We start from the raw sequence: 20,734 nt of genomic DNA, 5'->3' as shown, positions 1-20,734 counted from the left end.
CAAACGCTGTCTCGAGCACGGAGACGACAATGGTGTCTGAACTTTCAAAAATAGATTTTTGGCTCCAGCCCACCGTGGCCAGCATCTGTAACAGACTAAGGCGCAAATATGGCTCTCGCAAACTTTACCGCTCGAGTCCTCGCAAATGAAAACCTCGCCTGGGTGGATTTATTCCCGTTCATGTCACTGCCTAATTTCCTTAACGATCCTCGCCGTGACGAAAATACATCGCTCCAAATCTCGGAGGGATTTTTTCGGGCCGAGCACTAATTCTCACCGTTCTTCTCCACGCACGTGGCACCGGTGCGGGAGGCGCACGCACGAACGCGCGTGCGCGCACACACACAGGCGCACGTGCGCACACATACAGATGCACGTGCACACATCCAGACGGGCGTGTGCGTGCACGTGGTGCAGGTGTGCACACAAAGCAAAACATCCTCCATGTAACCTCACAGACTGTTGGTGCAAGTACTGTTCGGGAGCGCCTATTAAGGCTTGCACAGCAGGAGCAATGTGGCCAGAACCATCATCATGATGATCAGAAACGTGCAGACGACGGAGGCCCTCGTTGCGCCATCCGGAGCGTTGTACGAGGCCGTCCTCCTGCGCGGTTAGGCCGGTGTCTCGGCAGATCGGACGACCCCAAGAGACCCTTGAACGGCCTATTGGATGGTGCTGTGACATTGATGGTTGCGATCCATCCGCTCTTTGACTGGATGGATAGAAATCGGGTGCGGTGTGTGGGAGCGCCGTCCTCCATTCTTGCAATTTGACCAGAGCCAATCGCCTTTGTCTTCCCAGTGCTCTCCCAATGCATGCACACCGCACCAGCTACCCATTTAAGCCTAGAGAAGGCCCAGCGTTGGGTCCAATGACGTTAGCTGCGGTCGAGAATCGAACTCTGGATGGCCAGGGATCGAAGTGCAGTGCGCTATGCCATCACTCCACAAACACACACACGAACCACAACAAGAGCCCTAGCTACATTAAAATCACATCGTTAATGTGGGGGTAAGGTACACAATCATAATGACGTGTAGACTTTATGACGTTAAAATACCGGTGGGAGTGAAACGAAATTTCAAACGCCGCTAAGGCGCGGGGAGTGGTTTTCCGAAACTTCTCAACAGCCTCGTCGTCGGGAGACCTTGGAAGGAAGAAAATTAAAATAACCAAAACCACGGCGTTCGGCGCCGTGAAGCCAACGTGCCCCTGCGCCAGTCTCCACGGCCGTTGGCATTCTCGCTGCTGAGACAGCCCTGCACAGAGTTGATAGTCAGAGTATTTTCTCTTGGCTGGCCATCGAACAAAGACGGTCACCGCATCGCGCGCTTTTAGATGCGCTTCTGCGGCCGTCTGGAACGCTCTTTCCTTCCCCTATTAGGAAGCCACTGGAGCTATACACTTTTTAAATTTAGATTGACAAACTCATTTATTTAGAACTGCTTATTGTGTTCAGTTTGTTGTCCTTCCCCCGCAACTCCGAATAGCGCGGTTGGCTATGTACGGCGCAAAAGAAGTTCAACATACATATTTTCATAATTTACAAAAGCTTTTACTGATCCACTGCTGAAGGCCTCCCCGAGTCCAAGGCCTTCACACACCATGTTTTTTACCAGCACGTTTCACCGTGGTGGTCGGTGAGCGTTGGCAAAAGGGGGGTATGGCCAGGGACAGGGGTTCAGATATCACTCGATGATGATGCAGGCTGAGAATGGGAAGCAAACTTGGGTCACCGGAGTACGGATACCTCACGCCGACTTGTGCCAAAACCACACGCGTACGCACAACAACAACAACTACTTCCATTCGCCAGGAAGTGGCGGTGACGTCACAACGGCCCTTGTGCCAGGATATGTGCACTTTAAGGCCACGTGAAGTGTCGAATGGCCGCTGGCAGACCCAGGTGTCATAGGTCGATTGAGATGACTTGGCGATGCACCACCTGTGCCCCCTACTGTGCCAACTTGCTGTGTTTTAGCCGCCCGGCGCTCCGCTCGTTGTTGTGAGCGTCGCTCCTCTGCCCTTCGTTGTTGCTGGAGGGCGACTGCCTTCAACTGTCCAATAGCGCCCTTCACAAGCCTCTTCCACAGAAGCCGATCTTAACACCGCTGGGACCAGTCATTGGCAGGTCCACTCAGCTCCATACCACATGCGCAGGCACACGTGTGCACACACGCATGGATGTGCCAGTTGCCCTAAACCTTCCGCAAATGCCGCCGCGTCCCGTGGTTTTGCCAGGAGCCTTGATCTCTGCGGGGGGTGGGGGGGGGCTGCGCTTCTTGGTTTCTGTGCCGCAGCCGAGTGAGAACTCCCAACGGTGGAACGGCGCCAATATAAAGATGGGTTTAAATATATATACACAGGAGCAGCCATGAGGGATCGTCAGACGGGACGGATTCTCGTGACTCGTTGGAGCTGCTGTGTGACCGCCACTGGGGTGGGGTATGAACGATCCATCGATGCACCTACTAGACATCTGTGAAAAAGAGCTCTAGAGCTCATCAGATTCCTCCAGTGTCAATAAAGATTCTGATTATGTTTACAATCGTTTCTAAAGCCCGCGATACGTGCATTTTGAATCACGTGTTCCAGAATTGATGTTTTTTTGCGAGTCATACACACTGTTAATGGGTTCATATGCAGCCACTCGCGGCTGCTTATAATCATCACAAGGTAAAAAAGAATAAGAGTTTCTGATGGGATCCTGACCCACCCCCGAATCGCGACAGTTCGTCACTCAGCGGCACCACTGTGGTTGGCGCCGACTGAAGGGCGGATTTGCACGTAAGCTCACAACGACAACAACCCTCGCTCACCACTTAAGTTTGCGGTGATGTCACCACGGTGCTTGTGCCAGACCAGGTGCACTGTGAGGCTTATCCGAAGTGTCATAACACCGCTCGGTAGGAGGTCACGGGACAGAACTCGGCTATTGGGAGTTAAACTGAGATGAACTTGCAGATGTGCTCTTTCTCACTGTGCCAACTTGCTGTGTTTTAGCCGCCCGGTGCTCTGCTCGTCGTTGCGAGCGTCGCTCCTGGAGGGCGACTGCCTCCAACTGACCAGTAGCGTCCTTCGCGAGCCTCTTATCTTAACACCGCTGGCATCAGTCATCGGCAAGTCCGATCGGCTCCGCATCATCCCGTACCACGGTCAAGCCCATCTGTTCTCGAGCCCGTGCCGCGCCCGTTTAGCCCCCTCTATCCGGCCGAACGTAAGCGGCTTGGGCTTCGTACACGAGCAGACGTGCGGGTACAGGTGCAGACGTACGTGCCGAGCTGTACCCAAATCTGCGTCCACTCCCCCCCCCTCCCGCACAGATGCCCTGGGTCAGCCGGCATTGGCATACGCGGTGCCTCGTATCGCTTTCAGGGCAATTACCCCCATTTACTCGCTAATTTTGACTTGATTACATACGTACAAAATGTTTAAAAGGGACGCTAAATTGAGAGTAGTTTATTTAAAGTGGCTAACAAAGTTCAGTTGGCACCTAATTGCATCATTATGCTTTAATTGCCGAACGCTCTACTTTGTCTCCGCGACACTCGATGGCGAGCGTGGGCATCGGCAGGGCGGCCGATCCAGCTGCCGCCGTCAACCCGGAAGGTGCTTGGGGGAAGGGGGCCCCCCCCCCCCCCCACGGGTCGGTCATTGTCAATCTGGGCTACCACATCACACCGCCGGGGATCCTTCCTCCAAACGCAAGATTAAAAAAAAATTCATTCTCAAGCGCCAACACGAGCGCACGTGCCAGACTGAAAGCTCGGATAGGCGGCTTCTGTAACGCCACAAATAAACCACGATACCTTGCTGATCTGGTGAAGGAGCGTTAACCATCACGTGAACGCCGGTCATCCTCGTAGAGGCCTTTAGCTACCCACCAAACAAAGATGGCCACCGCATCGCGTGCTTTCAGATGCGCTTCTGCGGCTGTCTGGAACGCTCTTCCTTCCGATATTAGAAAGCCACTGGAGCTATGCACTTTTAAATCTCGATTGAAAACTCCTTTCTTTCTAACTGCTTTTTTGTGTTTCGTTTGTTGTTTTTCCCCCGCACCTCCGACGAGCACAGTTGCCTACATACCCTGTCAAAAGTAATTTTACATACACACGTACAGCACTGTACAGGCGAGGGTTTGTGAATCACTCGCGTCGTGAAACTCCCTCCCAGTCCGTGGGTGACAAGAAGTGGCCATACCCTGGCTTGCTAGAAGGCAGTACAGCAAAGGTGGACTCCCACCTGCTCTATCTGCATGGGACAGAGGGTTGCCCCCCGCCCCCCCCCCCCCCCTTTGCATGCGTGGGTGTTCTCGGGCTGCTCTGGTTTTCCTACCACACGGTAAATGCTCATGAATTGGCTGGTAACATCTTAATATATAGCGGTCCGCAGAGCTTTGAGGAAGGAGGGGGGGGGGGGGATTTGGTGCTGGCTGCTGCTGCTGCTGCCTTCATGCTCGTCTTTGGCTCCTTCGTGCCTCCAAGTCGTAATCTCTCCTCGAGAATGAGCGTATTGTTACAAGTTTACGTAATTATAATAATATATACCTGGATTTGAGGAGAGTTATCCTTGGGATGTTTGACTAATCTCTTATTGAACATAAGCGTGTATCAATTCATTATTATAGCAATCGTTTTTTGTTATTAACACAAACGAGAAATATATATTCGGAGTCTAAAATAAACTAAAGTGGCGAGCAATAAACCTTTCCAAGAAGGAAAGTAAAAAAAAAACTACGAACTGAGAAACGTTTCTAAATGGGAAGAAAAAAAATTACAACCTTTTTGGCCAACAAACCCTCAAGGTAAAAATATCCCGCTGGCAATTGTGCAACGCAAGACGCGCACGCGCGCGTATCGACACTGCACACGCAGTCCCCACACTCTTTTATATATTTTTTTTAAAACACTGAACATTTGGCGGCTGGAAGGAGACTTGGGAATAGCAGTGCGAAGGATAGACCAAACGGGGAGAAAAAAAGAAATGGAAGATTTTTTTTATTTTATTTCACTGCCAGCCTTTTGATACGGTTGAAATTTTAACAAAATCTAAAATGTAATGATGCGAACATTTTCTGGGCATAAAAAAAGTCTTGTGAAATGAACAAAAAAAACCGCCGCGTTGAACGGCAGAGGAGTTGTGGCGGGCAGGCTGTGGCTGCTGGGGGAGGTGGAGGAGGAGGTGGTGGTGGTGGAGGAGGAGGAGGTGGTGGTGGTGGAGGCAGGGAGGGAGGGTTTCCTCGCGAGTAGCGGATGATGATTATGCCGCGCGGAGCGTGCCGGGCGCCCCACGCGGGCGGTTACACAGTAAAAGACTCCTGAGGGTAATGTAATTAGCCTGTTACATCATTAACCTCCGCCGGCCCCATTAGACAAATGAGGCGCGATTTCGCCGCTAATTATTCATCTGGCAATTAGCGTAGCGGGGAGGGCCATCTCCTCCTCCGCCACCGCCGCCGCCTCGGAGCCAGCGGGTTCCCGCACGCCCTCGCACGCACGCACAGGAGGGAGTGTGGGAGAGACACGGGGAGGTGGGGGGGGGATGAGATGAGATGAGGTGGAAGCAAGACGGACATGCCGACCGACGCACCTCGACGTGCACAGGCAGGAAAGGCCACAGGGCCCATGGAGTGCGAGCAGACAACACGGTGCGCGCAAAGAAGATAGGCGGGGAGGGATATTCACATTCAGTATTTGCAGGCAGACAATTAAAGAGGTAGGCTTACAGACAGGTAGGGACAAACACAAAAGACAAAGATCCCCCGAATAGCCTCAATGAGTAGCGAGTAGCAGGACCTATGAAGGCCGGCACGGCAAACGACGAGGAGGTGGGTGGCCGACACCACGCCCGGCCGCCTTTGTCTCCCCCAGTGGTGACGTTTAAACACCGCAACAGGTACTCATTTGAGGCCGACTCGACCTCGGGGAGGCCCAGGTACCGGTTCAAATAATTGTCACCGGTGTTGGCGGTGGTTTGGCAGGCGTGAAGCGAGCCGGGCAGACTTACAATACTCGCAAGCAAAATAGACGCAACGGATCGGTAGGTAGACACGCAGACGCACGGACAACACTGACACCACCACCTTCAAAGAGGGCTCTCTTTGGTTAACCATGGAGTGCGGAGAGACACGAGGGAGAGGATAATCAGGCGAATTGGCACGGACAGAGAAGACGAGGGACTGAGATACGCAGAGGGAATGGAAAGATGATGACGACTATGACGATGACGACTGTGACGATGATGGCTAGCAGCAGGCAGAGCGGGGAGTGCACGGGTCACGTGCGACAGAAGGCAGAGCGAGGCGCACGAAGGCTGCTGTGGAATGCCTGGCAGACAAAGACCCCCAGTGTAGCCTTAACAGACTGGGGCAAAGTGCTGCCAGCGAGCAGCACCTATGAAGGCCGGCACGGCACACGAGGGGGTGGTGTGACCAACACCACGCCCGGCCCGCCTTTGTTTCCCCAAGTGGCGACATTTACACATTGCACTGGGTACTCATTTAAGGCCGAGTCGACCTAGGGGAGGGGGGGAGAGGCCCACGACCGGTTCAGATAATCGTCGCTGGGTGTTGGTGGGCGGCCGTGAGCGGGAATCGAACTCGGGTCGCCGGGTTCGTAGCGCAGCGTAGAGCTAACCACCACCACAACGTAGCGCTAACCACCACCACACCGTAGCGCTAACCACCACACCGTAGCGCTAACCACCACCACACCGTAGCGCTAACCACCACCACACCGTAGCGCTAACCACCACCACACCGTAGCGCTAACCACCACCACACCGTAGCGCTAACCACCACCACACCGTAGCGCTAACCACCACCACACCGTAGCGCTAACCACCACCACACCGTAGCGCTAACCACCACCACAACGTAGCGCTAACCACCACCACACCGTAGCGCTAACCACCACCACACCGTAGCGCTAACCACCACACCGTAGCGCTAACCACCACCACAACGTAGCGCTAACCACCACCACACCGTAGCGCTAACCACCACCACACCGTAGCGCTAACCACCACACCGTAGCGCTAACCACCACCACAACGTAGCGCTAACCACCACCACACCGTAGCGCTAACCACCACCACACCGTAGCGCTAACCACCACCACACCGTAGCGCTAACCACCACACCGTAGCGCTAACCACCACACCGTAGCGCTAACCACCACACCGTAGCGCTAACCACCACACCGTAGCGCTAACCACCACCACAACGTAGCGCTAACCACCACCACACCGTAGCGCTAACCACCACCACACCGTAGCGCTAACCACCACCACACCGTAGCGCTAACCACCACCACAACGTAGCGCTAACCACCACCACAACGTAGCGCTAACCACCACCACACCGTAGCGCTAACCACCACCACACCGTAGCGCTAATCACCACAACGTAGCGCTAACCACCGTCCCACCGCTCCCCATGCGCACGCGGTTGTGCGCGAGCACACATCCGACTGAAAGCGAGAATGGGCAGGGGACTGCATCCCACGTGCAGCGCCCCGCGCTGCAATTCCAATGCATATTAATGTCCTTTATTTAGAAGCTACCCCCGCACTGTATCGCTCCCCGAGGCGGCAGCGCTTACACCAACAGGGCAAGGGGCCACGGTTTGCCAGCAGTGGGAGCGGGGGGGGGTGAGATGAGGAGGGGGGGGGGTGACGAGGGGGGGTGACGTGGTGGGGGAAGGAAATCGCTCGACATGCGAAAATAAGTTTTTTGGGACGAGCGGATATCATTTCACATCTTTCGGAGGTAGCGAAACCAGCGGCCCAGGGTGTTGTTGCAGGAGACACGGTGTGGGGCATTGGTTATTTAATTATTTATTGTTTCCCTCTCGCTCCCCCCTCCCCAAACAAAGGATCGTGGAATGACACCGGAGGAATGGGGAGCACTGAGCTCTTTGTAATAATACGCGGGTGTCGTGTTCCACTATAATAAGTGTTATGTCCTCCAGCTCACCGGGGTGCCTTAGTTTGGCTCTGAGAGCCCTGGGCGTTGTTGTTGTTGTTGAATCTTACGAATAAACCATTGAGCAGACATGCGACGGAGGTGTGCGGAAGAGAGACAGACAGATGGACAGACGGACGGAGAGATGGATGCATGGATGGAAGTTGGAACGGTCGGGAGAGAATAATGGGCGGACAGGCATGTACAGCTTTACATGGGACGGATGAAATGAGAGGACAGACGGACAAGGCTGTGGAAACCTCAAAACTAAGGCCAGTAATGTCGACCAGGTTAATAATGGGGGCTGGCAGGCAGGTGGATGGATGGACAGACCGGTAGACGGCGAGACAGAATGGACAAACATACAGAACTACGGACGGATGTACAGATGGATGTGTGCATCTGCCCTGTGCTGACAGACAGATGGACAGAGAAGCAGATGGACGAACGGTAAAAGTGCAGATGAACCGACGAACGGGTGGACAGACAGACAGAAGCATGGGCAGAATGGATGAACAGGCAGGCAGGAAGGAAGACAGAAATATGGATGTGGGCAAGGAGAGAGAGAGGGATGGGATGGGCACACATTCGAAGAATGGGGGGCAAGGGGGGGGGGCACACTCCATGAGCAGCACACTCCAGCTGTAGCCCTGGGCCAGAAAATCTCCCGCACTTAATTTTAATCGTCCGCCGTACATTTGGAAATGGTAGGGGGGGGGATGGAGGTTGAAAAAAACAATGTCTCGTAAAAGCCTCCCAGCAACCGAAAAACGCGTCGGCCCGTTTAATTGCGATGAGAAGTTTGATGCTCGTAAAGCTCTAGTGTGTGTGTACGACGGCTCATTAGCACTCCGTTAAGGTGCACCTTTAAGGCACAACCCGGTCACCCGGCGGGCCCCCCCCACCTCCCCCCCGCCACCGATTTAAGCGGTCCACAACGGTGGCGAGACTGAAATATTTACACGTGAAACTTTCTTTTCGCGTTACTCCCCCACCGTGTTGCGCGAGTCATACGTGGCTTTGACGCGCTTAGAAATCCGCCGGGTTATTCTCTTTCCTTCCACCCCCCCCCTCCGCACGCACTACTGGAGAAAATGCCACTTGGTGATGCTATTAAGTTAAGAATGCATTTCAAATTTGCACTTTTGCCGCGACGTCTTCCGCTGCCGCCGCCACATTTCCTTGTCAGCGTCCCCTCGTTAGCACGGCCATTGACGATAACTACCAGCTCGATCGCGATCGTTCATGAAATCGAGAGCTCGCTTTCTGAATCCAGTCTCCCCCCCCCCCCCCCCACGTATTCGAAACCAAAAGAGAACAAAAAACCCAAAAATTAAGCTGCCCATCTCGGGTCGCGAAGGTGGGGTCTGACGAAGGACACGTCCCCGATGTTGTTATTTTAGTTTAAAGGCCGCCTTTGGTTCAAGCCGCGCCCGCGCGAGGCCACCACATCATGACTGCAATCGGCAGCAGGAGAAAGCAGATCGACGTTGACGCAAAATGAAATGAAGATGACGACGCGCGCCGCTCCTGACTCAACCTGTCGGCCGGGGTAGACTGGCGCTGGGGCAACGCAGACTTGGACGGGCGGCAATGCGATTGGCACGCAGCATTTGGAAAGGGAAAAGGGGTTACGTACGTTAATACGAGCGCAACCGTTTGCAGATTGAGATCCCGTTGTTTTTTTCATCCACCGTATGTGTGTGTGTAAGAGGTGTCGTGTAAGAGCTAGCAAGCGGTGCCGAGGTTAGGACACTGCGTTGTGGAACCTGGCGACCTGAGTTCCGTTCCACAGTCCACAGCTAACATCCGAGGCGGAGTGATTTCTGAACCGGTCTTGGGCACACCGTTCACCGACCTTAATTCAGCAGTAGAGTGACACCGGCCCGTAAATGAACGTTTTATTTTTATAGTTTAAGCTCTGTGTTCATACGTCGCCGCGGCTATTTTCATACCGAACAGCAACCTTGATATCGCATCAGGAACAAACTGGTTGAGCAACGATGCATCGGTTCACAGATTAAAGTCGATTGTTACGCACACGATACACGCATTTATAATGGTGCGTGCGAGTGACCAACTGTATCGGAAATGTTGCCGAGGATGTGCAAATGGCACGCTCAAGTCACGTTCAGGCCCATGGTGCGCACGTGAAAAGTATACAGGTGGGAAAGACAAACAAACTGAACGAGAAACGACACGAACGCTGACCCCTGAATCGTGACGACTCGTCGACTCGCTAGGTAGAGGAGCGAAACGGTTTTAACTCCCGAGTGAGAACAACAAGATCCTTGTGCAAGGGGAGAGCTGGCCTACCTACCACAAGAAAACTCACACGAGGGAGCAGAGGACTACAGTTCAGTGCAAACATTTCTCAAGACCGACGGGAGGGAAGCGGTTTTGCACGCGACGAACCGACTGACAGACCGACCGTTAACCCCCTCGCCTGGTATACAGGAGTTCGTGGGTTCCATCCCCACCCTGACACTTGCTATATATTTGGAGTTTGCGCGTCTCTCTCTCTCTGTGGTAGCGTGGATTTTTCTCAGGGTCATCTGCTTTTTTTCCCTCCCACATTTGGAATCAACGTCACGCGTTTTAGAATATATTTGGCTGCAATGAATTTCTACGTGACGTTAGGCGCCACTTCGTTTCGAGCTATCATTCGCGATTAGTCAGGTCGCAGCTGATAAAGAAAAAAAGTGCTATATAGTAGCTTTACCTGGTAAAGTAAAAAATTGTTTATGAAGGACAAAAAGAGGAGAGAGGGGGCCATGGCGGGGTTGGAGAGGCCGGCCCCACGCCCGTGTAACCCAACGCTCAGCGTCACACGTGGCTGCACGGAGGCCGTTTTATTACACGTGCAGCCTCTGTGCTCTCTTTACGCGCACGCACAAAAAATCCCCCCCGCCACCCTACCCGCGGCGCAGCTTTGAAACGTAAACATCTGTGTCCTGTTCACGACTAACGCAGGCTTTGCAGGCAGACCTGGTGGCCCCAAAACACCGGTGTACAGAATCAAAAGCGAGTATTCAAGAGTCCGGGGTGGCGGAGCTTACATAAGTAATTGAAGCAAAAATTTTTTTCTAAAATTTTAAAGTAAATTGATACGTAAAAAATGTAAAATCACTGGCGCACCAATGCTAACATACGAGAAAAATGTGGGTCCACACGGCATCCCAGTGAATCCGAGGGTCGGTGGACCGCATAGATTTCTAGGAGGTGAAAGTACAGCAAGCGGGCCTCGTGAACCCATCTGTGCGGACCTTCGAGCGTTATCCCTACTCGTACGTGCGTGCGGGTTTTCTCCGTGTATTCCGGTTTCCTTCCGAAACTTCACTCGTTCCTGAAAAAATACATTTCTCCACATCCTCGTGCAAGGCAGTCATAAAAAATGGCCTTCGGACCGACTGCGAGTGAGGCTTCCAGGGAAGGTTTAGAACGTGTTAAAAAAATTGGTTTAAATGACACCTATTTGAACCTCCAATTAGCACGCGTGGCTACGCACTGTGCGAAATAAGTTTTACATACGTACGTACCGAAGAACGGTGTTGCGTTTTTGCTACGAGTTAGCAAGTTAGTCATTTTCATTACCCGCTGACAAGAGACGTGTGTTTCCTGCGCGAGGAGAGCTGGTAATGACGATAAAAAGAGACGCGAGGGAGCAGAGCAGATTGCCGTGCAAAAATGTCACCGAAATGGTATTTCAGTGCCAAATGTTCTTATTGTTGTTCTTTTGCTGGGGCGGACAAGTCACATGACCTCCCTCTTGCAGCTCAAGTGCAGCATGGCAGTCAAAAGAGACTTAAATATGCATGCTGCGAGAATGCTGCGAGAATGCAGCGAGTTTTTTCGCAGCGAGCGTACATGTCGCGGGGAGGGAGCATGTTGAGGATGTGCAGATCACAGGTGAAGGTATCGTGCAGCAAGGTACAGCTCACGAGAAGGGAGAGTGCAGAGTTTTAAGATCATAGGGAGTGTGCAGTGACCGTACAAATCGCAGGAAGGGAATGTGCAGCAAGTGTGCAGATCATGGGAAGGGGAGTGTGTAGCGATATCGCAGATCGCAGCGAGTGTGTGGATCATGGGGACTGTTCAGAAAGGGTGCAGAGCGTGGGAAGGGAGGGTGTAGCGATGGTGCAGCTAGCAGGGAGGGTGCAGTGAATGTGTGGATCATGGGAAGGGATAGTGCAGAGCGTGGGAAGGGAGGGTGTAGCGATGGTGCAGCTAGCAGGGAGGGTGCAGTGAATGTGTGGATCATGGGAAGGGATAGTGCAGAGCGTGGGAAGGGAGTGTGTAGCGATGGTGCAGCTAGCAGGGAGGGTGCAGTGAATTTGTGGATCATGGAAAGGGATAGTGCAGAGCGTGGGAAGGGAGGGTGTAGCGATGGTGCAGCTAGCAGGGAGGGTGCAGTGAATGTGTGGATCATGGGAAGGGATAGCGCAGAGCGTGGGAAGGGAGGGTGTAGCGATGGTGCAGCTAGCAGGGAGGGTGCAGTGAATTTGTGGATCATGGAAAGGGATAGTGCAGAGCGTGGGAAGGGAGGGTGTAGCGATGGTGCAGCTAGCAGGGAGGGTGCAGTGAATGTGTGGATCATGGGAAGGGATAGTGCAGAGCGTGGGAAGGGAGTGTGTAGCGATGGTGCAGCTAGCAGGGAGGGTGCAGTGAATGTGTGGATCATGGGAAGGGATAGTGCAGAGCGTGGGAAGGGAGGGTGTAGCGATGGTGCAGCTAGCAGGGAGGGTGCAGTGAATGTGTGGATCATGGGAAGGGATAGCGCAGAGCGTGGGAAGGGAGGGTGTAGCGATGGTGCAGCTAGCAGGGAGGGTGCAGTGAATGTGTGGATCATGGGAAGGGATAGCGCAGAGCGTGGGAAGGGAGGGTGTAGCGTGCCGTTCCGATCGCAGGAAGGGAGAGTGCAGCGAATCGTGCAGCTGGGGCACGCGTTCTGATTGGCGTGTGCGGGCGGGTGGGTGCTGCTCGAAAAGCACCACACCTGCGACAGCGGTTTGCTGCTGACTCGCAGTGGGGCGTGGCAACCTTTCAAAGCAGTGCGATTAATGTCCGAAAAGGAGCCGTGGCACGGACGCCAATTTAACGGACAGGTCGAGGCGCGAGAGAGGCGCTGCTGGGAAAAGAAAACGCCTCCTGGAAAATGGAATGCAGTGCGCGTGACAAGGGCCAACGGAACCCGTGAACAAAAGCCAGGGGGTTTGGGGTTGATTGGTGTTAGGGATAAGGTCCATGGTTAAGCCGTGGCTAAACTGGTCAGGGGTAGGGGAGGGGGATTAGCATCTGGGCTGGGGTCAGGTTTAAGGTCAGGGTTTCTAAAGCGGTCGGGGGTTAAGGTCAGTTGAAGAAGGGCCAGGGTCGATCTTTGAGAAAGCGGTCAGTCATGGTTGCCTACGGGAGGAATGGTGGGGGAGGGGTCCCTTTACCCAGAGATGACTCGTTTGGAATGTGTCTTCAAAAACACTAACGAGCATTGAAGGCTAGGGCCGTGATGAAACGCAGAATGCGAAACATTTTCCCAGGTCGCAGTATTTTAACATATCACCGCACCTCCCAGCTCTTTCTCCTGCAACCACCATCTCCACCTCAGAGCATTTGCTTGGCCCAAGCCACAGCACAACCCAAACGGCCCCCCCCTACCCAACTCTCTCTCTCTCCCTCTTTGCTTCTCAGCCCTCCAGCGGCCGCCTGTGCATCGCCACGCTCTCCCCATCCCCCACACAACACACTGCACCACCACCACCATGGCCACGGTCACCGTCACTGCCCCCCCCCCACCTTAGTGGAAGCCGTGGACTGCCCCACGAAATGCAAAGCACGGACGACGCGCGGCTGGCTACCCATCCCCACCCCACCCCACCACCCACCCACCCCCATCGCCGCTCAATGTGACGCCGCGTATGGATCGCTGCTCTCCTGTCGTCAGGAGACGGGAAAATTCACGATCGATAGCGCTCTCCGCTCAGATAAAATCAATGAGCGCGCAGAAATCTTTTACCAATCGTGTGCCGACGCCGCCGCCACCGCCCGCCCGCCGGTGTGGGTGGGTGAGGTTTTGTGTGCGTGTGTGTGTGTTTGCAATACTTAACGTCGTGTTTAAATACTGCAGATATTAGCAGCCACAGCAACAACGGCAGCAGCAGCAAGGTAACATTAATATTTATGTTAAACGAAACGTTGAAAAAAAATTGAAGGTAATTAAAACTACAAAAATCTTCTATGCATTTATTTCCCACCCAAATGTTTTTTTGTTATCAATGGGGCCATTTTTTTTCAAATTTTAAAAAATCTATCGACGCTTTCTTTTTCATCATAACGGGTTTAAATTCAGTCTGCTTTGCGTGGCAGGACAAAAAAAAAACCTCTGCCCCCCCCCCGCTCCCGGCCCCCCCGTTTCTCCATCGTTGATGGGAGGAGAAGGCTGCATGCACGGAGTGCTGCTCCCACGGCTGTCTCGCCGAATTTGCTCCAAATGCACTTGGTCACGCACTGTACTTTGCATTACAGGGATGGCCACGGGGAGGAAGGGAAGGGAGGGCAGGGAGGGGAGGGCATGGCAGGGAAAGGAGTGGTGGGGGTGGCGGTGGGAGATGGGGAGGGCAAGTGGACAGGCAGTCAGGGCAAGCAGGCTGCTTGGGGGGGTGTGTTGGGGGTAGCGGCGATGGGTGGCTGAGAGACAGAGAGACACAGACACAGAGAGGTGTCTCGATTAAGCACGGAGCAAACAAGACGCTGCTCCAGCCGCGTCCGCCAATTACTTCACCAGGCTCTGCGAGCCGCCTGCCCCCCCCCCCCCCAAAAAAAAGCCGCCCCGCCTCGCTTTCGTTGGGCAATTTATTTTGGGAATATCCCTCCAGGAATACCGGAATGCCAGAAAGAGGAAGAGTGGTTGGGGTGTAGGGAGGTGGGTAGGTAAGGGAGGGAGGGAAGGGATGAGTGGGAGGTTGGGTGAAGGGTTCTGTGCTTGTGCGGGGAGGGAGGGAGGGAATGGGGAGGGAGTTGGTGTGACACAGCCATCTGCATAATTCCCATCTCGCTGCACCCAGCAATCTAGGTCACATAATAGGGTATGCATGGCCTTCGGCACGAGGTAAAATCTGGGATGGAGGGCGCCGTGATTTGGTGGGCCCGGAGTTCGTGGAGCTGCCGCCGCCACCGCCGCCTCCCCATGTGCGTTGTCTTTGTTTCGAGAAAAATATTAAATGAGCAATGAGGGCACCATTGATTTTTTTGTTCGCCTCCCCCCCCCTCACCATCCTTATTTACCTATCCGATGAGCTGCTGGTGTTGTTTTGCATCGTCGCGTTTCTACCGCGCGCTGATACAGTCCCTGGTAACTGGCCAATGCTTTTATTTTTCTCCGGGTCCCTTCCCGGTTCCCCCCCCCCCCCCCCTGCACATTTAGAATGAACATCATGCGTTCTAAGAGTTATTTGACTGCTCTAAATTTCAAACGCGGTAAGCCACTTTCGTTGAGCTATCATTTGTGATAGCCAGCTTGTCTCTGAAAAAAAGAGCGAAATTAGCTCAGTGGGCCTTACCTGGTAAAAAATTAAACAAAAATTGTTCATGCCCTCATTTATGTACGTTTTATAATTACTGCATCATTAAAATCGCATTTCCATTTTTTACATTTACACTTCTGTCGGCACATAATTCACTTACAAATGTCTACACAAATAAAATTCAAAACACCAGCCACAATCTTCTTATTGTTTAGTCTACTGTACGTGTTGTTTTCACAATGGCCATGTTGTCCACCCATCCATCTCTACACACACCTACTTCATGCCTCTTGAACCCAAACATTTCGATTAAATTGCCCGTCCAACGAAAAACAATTATACGCAGCAACAACAACAACAATCTCACAAAACACAAGCTACCTGCAGCAGCAGCAGCAGCAGGGCCGATTAATATCACACGCCGACAGTCACAAACGTTCAGACGATAACCCTGACGGACAACTGGATAATCGTGTCTCTCGGCCTGTCTCTTGTCCTCCCCTCTTTCATGTCATTAGATTCCTCCTGCCCAACGCCTTCTGCCATTTCATAACCAATCCAAATATTTATTACTGGAAAAATCCGATGAGCTATGAAGCTCTTTGTTTGTTCCCAGATGCCCAGTAGTCGAACAGATGTTCGACAGCAAATGAGGCAGAGAGCAAGGCTTTGCAGAATGCTGGCACGGCAGTGTGGAAACCCGTCCCAGAATCGTTCTCTGTTCAAGGTACCTTTTTTTCTATCATCCTGGGAAATCTATCACTCTCCACGGGACATAAAAAAGAAAGTTCTGGATTTTTTTTTCAGTTGTGAAAAAATTATTATTATAGCAGCAGCAGCAGCATCATCATCATCTCGGAGACAAAAAAACTCACATCCAGCCGGACCCCAGCTAGCCGGATTTCGCATTGCGCCACACCAGATGAGCTATTACATAAAATCGAAGTATTTAAATCGCAAGAATTTCATAAATGTAATGAAGTAACTTGCACAGTTCACACTTTACAGTGCATTGTGTGATGTAGCGGATGTGATGAAATGCACACGAGCGCGTTGAATTGTGCACAATTTGTCATGTAGTTCAAAGTGTTACATTTTATGTACTTGCGGTAATCTGTTGGTGATGGGGCGATCGGGGGGGGGGTGGTGATTGATGGTATATCAACACCAGCGCACGTAAGTACAGAGAATACACACGTACAGTACACTTGTGTGTTTTGTTCTGTGACAACAACACGCGCACACATTACACAATCAATTCACACGCATACTGCACAGGGCGGGGGTTTAGATGTCTCGTGACCCCCCCAATTAATTTGACCCCTAACATTTTCTTTCCTCCTTTGCATATTCATTTCCGTTTTAAAGAAACCTTACTTTATACAATATTCAGTTTTAGAGAATGAAATGGAGGGAGGGGGGGGGGTCACAAGACATCTGCACCACACTGTACAATACATGGCGTTATTGTGTTGGGGATAGCTTTCTTTTTTAACATTGATTCTCACTGAAAGCGCGCCTGGCCAGATCGTTCCACTTGGCTGGATCAGGGCTCCAACCTATGTCCTGGGCTTGCCGGGGTTTTACTCTTCTGTACCCTACAATAAATACACCACGGCCGGCGACGTACGGTGCGAAAGAAGTTCAACATAGATACATTTACGCGTACAGTAGCTCTCCCCTTTCTCTCGTGGTATCCGTCTGATGTTAGTCAGCCCCTGGCTATTTCTAGCTCAGGTGGCATTCAACTCTGTCTAGCTACTGCCTCTCCTTCCCCTGCTGCGGCTGAACTACCCCGTGAGCCGGTTGAACTACCAATGAGCCGCGGTCATGCCGAGGGCAGGGGTGAAGAGGGGGGGGTTACCAACTCTTGACTGATGCATGGCACAAACCGGGGTTTTTTTTTCTCTCCGCTCTCTCCGACAGGGGAACCACAGAGACTCGGTTACCGAACACAAAATAACGTGGGCTCAGTGTTTTGGGGGGTAGATGTATTTTTAAATAAATAAAGAATGGTGTTTGTGTTGTTGTTTTTTCTCTCCGGAGGCTGCACGCAAGGAGAAACCGTTTCGTCTGCTCTGGCCAAATCCGCCTTTCAAACGACTCTCCAGTCTCAATGGGGCTCTCGGCCGGTTAGAAAATAAAAAGTCTCGATAACAGATGAGCGAATGAATGGATGGTTGCGCGATGATGGTGATTTTGATTGACGATGACGGATGATGACGACTTGATTTTCAAGATTTCTCATGTGACGCTTTGGTATTATTATTTTTTTGCTCCAATTTCTGTCTGCTTCATTTACTCGACGTTTTTACAAATAATTTATTTTTAGCTGTTACCATTTTTTACTCTTGACGCATGAGACTTATCCTGGCCTCTTGAGTTCTCTCCTGACCATCATCATCATCATCATCTCGGTACCCAAGCCCCCCTCCTCTTCTGGCCTAGGTATCTTCTGACGGGCCACACCTCTGTACCTTGCCGTCCCCCGTGCCCTAACCCCTCAAGTTCTCGCATCCCGATTCTGCTTGATATTCCGCTCTTCACACCGAGCCTGTAAATAATTCACCCTCTGCAGCCCTCGCCCGCACCAAAGACAAAGATCCCCCCCTCCGCTCTCCCCGTATAGCCTTAACGGACTGTTGGGGCAAGTGCTGTTAGCGAGTAGCACCAATGAAGGCCGGCACGGCACACGAAGGAGTGGGTGGCCAGCACCATGCCGGGCCGCCTTTGTCTCCCGAGTGGTGATGTTTACACGCCGCACCAGGTACTCATTTGAGGCTGTGTCCACCTAGGGGAGGCCCAGGATCGGTTCAGATGATCGTCACTGGTGTTGGTCGTGAGCAGGAATCGAACTCGGGTCCCCGGGTTCGGAGCGCAGCGCGCTTATCGCGACACTACCGCTCACAACCACCACCACCACCACAGAAAGTCGATTGTCACGATTCTAGATCCTAATTCGATTCCGGTATCAATTTAGCATCTTGTTTTTACCATCTCGTTTCTAAAGTTTATGTCGGATCCATTATCCTAAGTGAGACAGCATCCAATTACCATAAATAATCAATAATCGCGGATTGCAGGCATTAATCAATCCGTCCATCGTGGGCGTAAGCATATCAATGAGCCGCCGCGTGCCAACTTGTCCGCAAGTTTTCTAGATCCCAGACCCCGAGCCCACATTGCCTCGACGCCTTCCCTTAAACCCAAGAGCCTGTCCCGTACGACCGACATCCCGTCACCGATGCCCAATTCAGCTGGCTCATTGTGTCACCACTAACCGAGCGACGCTTTCTCGGCAAGATCACGACTATACGATCGTTATCGTAAAAATTGTAAACATCATCATAATCAGCATCGTCGTCATAACCCACCACACTGCATGCCGAGTGTCACGAAACTGTGACAACCCAAATGGAACTGGTAAAACAAAACCAGTAAATGCTTCTGTTGAAAAAAAACATTTGGATGTCATTTTAGAGCGTGTTCAACAGGGCTGTGTGCACTGCCGAGGAGAAGCCACACACTCGCACGGGCGCACACACGCTCGTGCGTGTGTGCGTGTGAGCACACGCCGGGGAAAAGAAAAAAGCGCCGCCTGCGTTAGCAGCGGGAATTCATCACGCGTCGCAGACAGCCAGTCAAGTTCACCCACGACACCGGCGCACAATGGGTCCACACTCGCGAGCAGCCGCCCGCCCGTCCGCCCGTCCGCCCCGCCCGCACGCCGCACGCACCCGGCCCGTCGCACGGAATGGGATGCGCGGAGCGGAACGGTGCAGTATGAGGTGGTGCGGGATGAGGTGCTGAAGGTGACCGCGTGTGAATCTCCAATCCCCCCCCCCCCCGGCACGGAGGAGCGATCGCGGTTGGCCAGCGAGGTCGGGTGACCGTGTCGCACGCAGGGTCCATACCTGGAGCGTCTGCCACCCTCTTGTAGAGGCCGAGGAAAGCCGCTTCCGCCTCCTTACTTCTCCACAGCAGGGAATCGATCTGCGCCGAGAGAGAGAGAGAGCGAGCGAGAGAGGGAGGGAGGAGGGGGAAAAACACAAACACAAGGGGGACGTTTAAAAAAAAGGCAAAACGCGGATTCGACGAAACGAATAATGGAAATAATTTATTTGGCGACGGGCGGGGAAGGGGCCGGGCCAGCCGGGTGCCGCGACGTACGCGGGGACGCGCGATGGCGTGCGCCGTGCGGCGTGAGCGTCCATGCACACAAACACACGCGCGGGGGGAGCGCACGCAAACGCTCGGCGGCGTGCGCACGCGCGCACGCCGCCGCGTCACACGTTCCGGGGCCATCGGAGTGGGCGTCGGGAACCGGGGAGCGACAGACAGCGGAAACGCAGCGCGCGGGAGGGACGGAGTGTGGTGGGGGGGGGTGGTGTGTGGAGGTGGCGGGGTAGTGGAGAGGGGAGGGCGGATGGGACCGAAAGAGGGAGGGCACAGGGGATGCATTCCGTTTCACGGCGGGCGGGCAAGGGAAGGAGGGAGCGGGTGGTGGGTGGGCGGGCGAGCGAGAGAGCTTCGTGATGACAACTCGGAGCCGGCACTTGTCCAGCCCGGGACTGCGGGCGAACGCGAGAACAAGCCTCGGCGCGAACATCGCGCCGTCGCGGAAACGGCGGGATTAAACACTCAAGAAATGAATACGATTATCATCAGGAATTGCTCAGACAAATGAGCCATCACGCAGCGTGTCCTAACGGGACGCCGATGAGGCTGAGGCGACCGGGATTTGAATGAATCACCGTTTTATTGTGGAGAGCGAGGGGGGGGGAGAGAAAAAACGTGTCGTGAAACATTTCCGCACGGCTCGCGCTCTCTCCCTCCCTCTCCTCCTCCTCCAACCCAGCCTCCCCACCCGTCCCGTCTCTTCCTCCTCCTCTCGTCTCCATCCCCCCCCCGCCACCACCCCCACCGCCGCCGCCTGCTTTCTCCACCCTCGTTCCTCCCGCCCCGCCTCCCCAATTTTTTTTCTTTCCGCCCCAATTTCCCTAATGCAGCCCCCCGATACATATTAGGAAAAAATATTGCCTCAACTGACGAGCGAGCCAATAACGTGAGCGGGGGCGGCCGTGCTTCTAACGCCGTCTCCTCGCATATTCCCCACGTCGCCCGCGCCGCCCATCTCTCCAGAGCCACATTACGACGGAGGAGCGACATCGGCAGGCCCCCCCCGCCCCCCACCTGGCGCGCCGGGGGGGCCCCCAGAGCCACCGCCGCCAATGCCGCGCGAGAGACGTTAC

At 53.5% G+C, this 20,734-nt stretch overlaps 1 protein-coding gene across 9 annotated transcripts in view; it reads right to left on the bottom strand.

The window, feature by feature from the left end:
- Nucleotides 1-20,734, bottom strand: part of LOC144933057 (homeobox protein cut-like 1) — a 198,265-nt gene that overhangs the window by 74,888 nt on the left and 102,643 nt on the right. For all 9 annotated transcript variants that reach the window (XM_078857540.1, XM_078857546.1, XM_078857547.1 and 6 more), the window contains one exon: nucleotides 19,397-19,475. In XM_078857540.1, coding sequence (XP_078713666.1) covers nucleotides 19,397-19,475 — 79 coding nt within the window. The remainder of the gene's footprint in view (nucleotides 1-19,396; nucleotides 19,476-20,734) is intronic.

Source organism: Lampetra fluviatilis, chromosome 6, assembly GCF_964198595.1.
Source record: "Lampetra fluviatilis chromosome 6, kcLamFluv1.1, whole genome shotgun sequence".
Classification (NCBI taxonomy): Eukaryota; Metazoa; Chordata; class Hyperoartia; order Petromyzontiformes; family Petromyzontidae; genus Lampetra; species Lampetra fluviatilis.
This window is presented reverse-complemented; position numbering and strand designations above follow the sequence as displayed.